This window comes from Helianthus annuus, chromosome 9 (genome assembly GCF_002127325.2).
Source record: "Helianthus annuus cultivar XRQ/B chromosome 9, HanXRQr2.0-SUNRISE, whole genome shotgun sequence".
NCBI lineage: Eukaryota > Viridiplantae > Streptophyta > Magnoliopsida > Asterales > Asteraceae > Helianthus > Helianthus annuus.
Window position 1 is genome coordinate 34,881,349 of NC_035441.2, and position 5,710 is coordinate 34,887,058.

The 5,710-nt window shown below is 36.4% G+C and overlaps 1 protein-coding gene across 1 annotated transcript; it reads right to left on the minus strand.

The window, feature by feature from the left end:
• Window positions 1-1,327: 1,327 nt before the first annotated feature.
• On the minus strand, window positions 1,328-1,778 carry LOC118482027. The gene is made up of 2 exons (XM_035977451.1): window positions 1,686-1,778; window positions 1,328-1,616 (listed from the first exon to the last, which is right to left on the minus strand). Exons 1-2 carry the CDS (start codon window positions 1,776-1,778, stop codon window positions 1,356-1,358), a joined length of 354 nt encoding a protein of 117 aa, XP_035833344.1. The 3' UTR covers window positions 1,328-1,355.
• Between the last annotated feature and the right edge of the window lie 3,932 nt (window positions 1,779-5,710).

Below are 5,710 nucleotides of genomic sequence, written 5' to 3' on the forward strand. Positions count from 1 at the left end.
TGGTGTAGGGCTTATTTTTCTGGTATGTGCTTTCCTTTGATTGTAATTACTTATAGTTGTTATGCATTGAATAACCATCTTAGTGGCTAATTTTCTGGTATAACTATTGTTGTAGGGAGAGCCAAATGTGACATGTTATTGAATAACCATTGTGAGGTTTTCAATAAGCAGCTGGTACTAGGCAGAGACAAGCCTATCATTACTTGCTTGGAACAAATTAGAGAGTATCTCATGAAGAGGATTATTATAGTGCATAGAATGATTGCAGCTTGTAATGGCCCTCTAACACCTAATGCTACAAAGAAATTTGATGAGATCAAGAAAAATGCTGCTGGTTGCACAGTTATCTGGTGTGGACCCTCCAAGTACCAAGTTTCTGGTCCAGATATACATGAACAAAGGATAGTGAATGTGGAGCAGAGGACCTGTTCATGTAGGAGGTGGGATCTAACTGCAATGCCTTGTAGGCATGCAGTTGCTTGCATATGGAATATGAGGCTGCATGGTATAGGAGATGGAATACCTGAGAAGTATGTGGACAGGGCGTATTGGTTAGAGACTTGGAAGTCAATTTATATGCAAACAATTGAGCCAATCAATGGAATGGACATGTGGCCCAAATCTACATGCCCAACAACCTTGCTTCCTCCTAAATTTCACAAGACTGCAGGAAGACCAAAGAAAAGTAGGAAAAAAAGTGCAGTGGAAATTGAAGAATTGAAGAAAAAAGTTGAAACATCTAACAAAATGCCAAAACATTCAAATTCTCTTCGTTGCAGCATATGTAATGTCAAAGGGCACAACAGGAGAACATGCAAGAATAAGGGAAGTTCAAGTAGGGCAGATGGCATTGCTGGTAGTTCTGGAGGGGCTGAAGGGATGGCTTAGGTTGAAGGCTGCAGATGGCATGTTTTGTGTTTTATGTAATTTGAAACCCTATTGTTCTTTTGGTTGATTCCTGAATATTTAGATGGTTCACTTTTGGTTGTTATGTAATTTGAAACCCTATTGTAATATGACATGTTATCCTCAGGTTTATGAATGAAAGTAAATGCTGCATATGCAGTATGTTCTAGTGGGTTATATTGGTCATTAGCACATGTTCAAATGGGTCAAAAGGATGGTACACTACTAGACATGTTCAAATGAGTCAAAAGGTTTATTGTACACTGCTTTTATATGCAGTATAACTCATATTTTTGTGCATTCAAATGGGTCAAAGGTTCTTGGTCATTTGTACACATACACACATGCTGGAAAAACAAATGAGTCATTTCATTCCTAAATTTGTTACACATTCATAATACATATTAAAATTAGAGTCATAATACAAAAACGAATTAGTCATTTCATTCCTAATCAGTAAACTTCATCTTGCACATGAACACAAACACACAAACCAACAACATTGTTTTCAGAAGCTTATTCTCATTCTTCAAAGTCCTTGCAACATCTTCTAGAATCCTATTTCGTTGAGTCAACACCCGATTACGTTCATTCAACACCCTATTGTTTTCTTCAACCTGGTTCAGTGTGTTCATTAAACCTTGTATCAAATCATTGGCATTTGGCGACACTGCTTCTTGTGCCCAACAAACAAACCCACAACTTCGTCCCTGTTTAATTAATTCCCCAAATTAGGTTAACAATAAACAGATCAGTTGGGGCAAAATTTGATGGCATACCTGTCGATTACAACAATAGAACTGCCTTCCGGGGTTCGTTTGTGTACACGATGTTCGGACTAGGGTTGGGGCTCCACAATCACAACGAACCATTGTTCAATTTGGACCTGCAATTTAGTGGGTGGTTTTTTAGGGTTTCCAGGTCTCTGTTATGCTTATAAAGATGGAGAGAAGACCAGAGAAAAAATTATAAATGAAATAATAAAGAGAAATGACATAAATACCCCTCCATTTAAATAATTATAAATTAATTTAAAATGGTAAATGACATAATTACCCTTCATTTAAGAGCTGGAAATAACATTAGTTAGGTTTTGGATGGATTTGGCAGTGAATTAGAAACTTTAAGGGTCCAGGTGATAAAAAAAACTTTTTTGGATGGATATGGTAAATTTGGTTAAAACTCAAGGACGAAATTGGCAATTTACTCTTTTTTTAATTAATTTCTAACTTTATAAAATTAAAAACCATTTCATTAAATAAAAAAAACATTACAATAAAATAAAAATAAACATTAAAATAAAAAAAAAACATTACACTAAAATAAAATTAAAAACTCAAAGGTTATATCTTTTTTCGATTCGTTCCTTTTGTGCCAACGCCATCTTCAACGCTTTTCAGTTAGGTGGTTGTGCGGTTTCGAGTAGAACCGGAGACACGAGACGGGTAGGAACAAAACCGCGGTTGAAGGGTTGCATTGTATAAAAATTCTAGATTTAAAAAAAAAGAGTAGAGAGAAAGAGGGTTTGAAAGTATGTTGGTTGTATTGAATTTTATAAAAAAAAATGGAAGATGGGGGTATATTTATATGAGAGATGGAAAACTAATTGATTTTTTTTTTTTTTTTTACTTTTTGACCATTGCAAACGGCCAAAAAATTTGAAATCATCTTCCTTCACGCCGCGAACATCATCACGGGAACAACCAAAATCAACCCCATAGCGCCGCCTGTTTTGGTGTGCGCAAGCGCTATGGGGTGCCATGTCTCAATTCCTCACCCGGTCGCGCCCTATTACACATGCACTTATAGCTAAGGAAACAATATACAAGAAATGTTCCCACTTATATAACACTAAGGTTTGTTCACTCTTCTACGTGGAACAAGTTTCGTACCATGTTTATGATTTTGTCAAAAGTTGCCATCTTGTCCAGGGATGGATCCAGGGGTGTTTTGGGGGTTCCCGGGAACCTGCTTGGTTTAGAAAAAATTAGTGGAAGCTTTGTATGATTTGGAGAAAATGACTAAGAATTAGTGAAAATCTATTAAAAGGAACCCTGTGCAAAAAGTTCCTGAATCCGCCACTGATCTTGTCCTAAAATACATATATTTTCTTTACGTTTTGCATGCAAAAGTTGCATTTTCCATTAATCTACACACGTACATAAGAGACATCTTATAAAGATCAAGTAAACTAGATACAATGTTGGTGAGTTAGATAAGGTGTAGGATAATAGGAGTTATGGGTTCAATCCCCATGGTGTGCAAGTTTAGACATTCAAAAAAAAAAAAAAAAAAAAAAAAAAAAAAAAAAAAAAAAAAAAAACTAGATGAAATATAGTGTTGATTATTTTTGCAATTATTATTAACTGAAAAAAAGTGAACTTTAGTTAATTAAAGAAATTTGTTTTTAAATAATAAATGCAACATTCTTGTAAACGAATAGAGTTAAATGCTTGGTTGGTCCCCGTGGTTTGCGAAAATTGCAGACTTGATCCTAATGGTTTACTAATTACACATTTAGTCCCAGTGGTTATATTTTCTAAACTCGGGTGATCCTTAACACTAACTTAGGTTAAATTTCTCAGTCAAGTGTATGTAAAATTACTAAATTGCCCCTATACAACTAAAAACTAAAACTAATAGCCCACCATCTTCTTCCTCCACTGTACCACCACCGTCTTATCTTTTTCCTTCTAATTGTCATCCACACATACAGTTCTACACACGCATTTTGCACATTTAGGGCATGTTTGACTAAGCTTTTCAAAACAACTTATTGGCTTATTGACTTATCAAAAAGCCAATAAGTTGTTTTTGTGTTTGGCTAAGCCAAAAGTCCTTTTAGAAATGGCTTTTTGCAAAGAAGAAAAAGGAGGTTTCAAGAAGTCACAATATTGTGACTTCTTGGCCAGCTTTTAACTTTTCAAACTACAAATTACCAATATACCCATTCTTTACCCCCTTATATCTAAAAGAATGCCCATTTTAGTCATTTTACATCAATAAGCTAATCCAAACACTTTTTTTAAAAACTTGTTTTCAAAAAGTCCTTTTCCCAAAAGTCCTTTTCCAAAAGTCCTTTTTAACTATAATAAGCTTAGCCAAACATGCCCTTAGAGAAACGCAAAGAGACATAGAGAGAAAGAGAGAGAGAGAGAGACAGAGAGATCGAGCGCTTGAGGGTGGAGGAAGAACTGACCGAACCCGGCGCAGCCTTGGCGAGGGTAATCCGCTGTCAGATCGGGAGCATTCTTCACCTCCGTCTTCTTCTCCGCCACCGTCATCTCATTCGTCTCCGATCGGATCTTCGCATGCTCCTCCGCCTTCAGATCTGGATCATTCTTCGTCTCCGGATGAATCTCCGTCGTCTTCTCCGGCTACATTACCCGAATCTGCACCGGAACCGGCAGCGGCTAGTGACGTCACTGCTGAAGTGAAGATTGAAGAACGGACGGAATCGATTGGAGTTTTTCTAGATAAGTTTTCGAGTTCGGAGTTTGAATTTGTTTGAGTTTTATGGGTTTCTATGTTTAGATCTAGATCTATAGATTCAAAGTATCATATCAATTACTATACAGTTATACAGTATACATTTAGTTCATTATATATATATAATCAATTTCACCTCCTGATCAGAGTTCTTACTTAAAGAGAGTTTTTGAATTTCGAGTTTCGAATTTGATTGAATTTTACCTGCAAAACATTTCTACGAGCTTCAGGTACGTTTTTTCGGCGTGGTGGTGGGCGGTACAACGGTGGTGGTGCTTGTACAGTTGTGTTGGTGGTTCAGCTAGTGGTGGTGGTACAGTATTGGAGGAAGAAGATTGTGGGCCATTAGTTTTAGCTTTTAGTTGTTTAGGGGTAATTTAGTAATTTTACACACATTTGACTGAGAAATTTAACCTAAGTTAGTGTTAAGGACCACCCGAGTTTAAAAATTGCAACCACTGGGACCAGTGGCGAAGCTTGAGATTTCCGACCGGGGGGTCGAAAACGTATATACCAAAAATTTCTATAAAACCGGGGGGTCAAAAACGTATATACCCAAAGATTTCTATACAAAAACTAAATACTCTCCACTAACGAGTGAAAAGTTCGGGGGGTCGGTCGCCCCCTCCCGTCCCTACAAAGCTACACCATTGACTGGGACCAAATGTGTAATTAGTAAACCATTAGAACCAAATCTGCAATTTTTGCAAACCACAGGGACCAACCAAGCATTTAACTCAAACGAATATTATCTTCTTTTACAATTATCTCGGTATGATTCAGGTTTGTTATATAATAGACGGATAATATTCTTTTCTCTTCTTATTTTAAGTAGGGTCGACTCAAATTTATAGTAGTGGGCAAAATGTCCAACATAACCTCGTGAATGTATGTAATGCAAGGGCGAATCAATTTATTGCATGTTAAGGTTCTTGTTTTCCAAGTACCCCATCACCACTCTAATATGTTAGAGCACCTCTAAAGACGGTCAATAATATGTTACATCAATTTTTTACAATTACATCAATTTTTTTTTTTTTTCTGTTTGGTGCCAGCATTTTGGTGCAGCTTTGTTTTGGAGTTTGTATGTTTGGTGCTAGCTGCTGGCTAGAGTTTTAATCCTATTCAGCTGGCCGTTCAAAAAAAAAAAAAACATCAAAAACATAAATTTTCTTTTAAATACTACAAACATCCTCACTAGTATTTACATTTCCACATCATCACCACTCCTTTTTTTTAACGGTGACTTTCGATTTGAGTGACCCAATGTCATTAAAAGACCATTTTGCCCTTCATTTAAAAGGGAGGAAAAAGA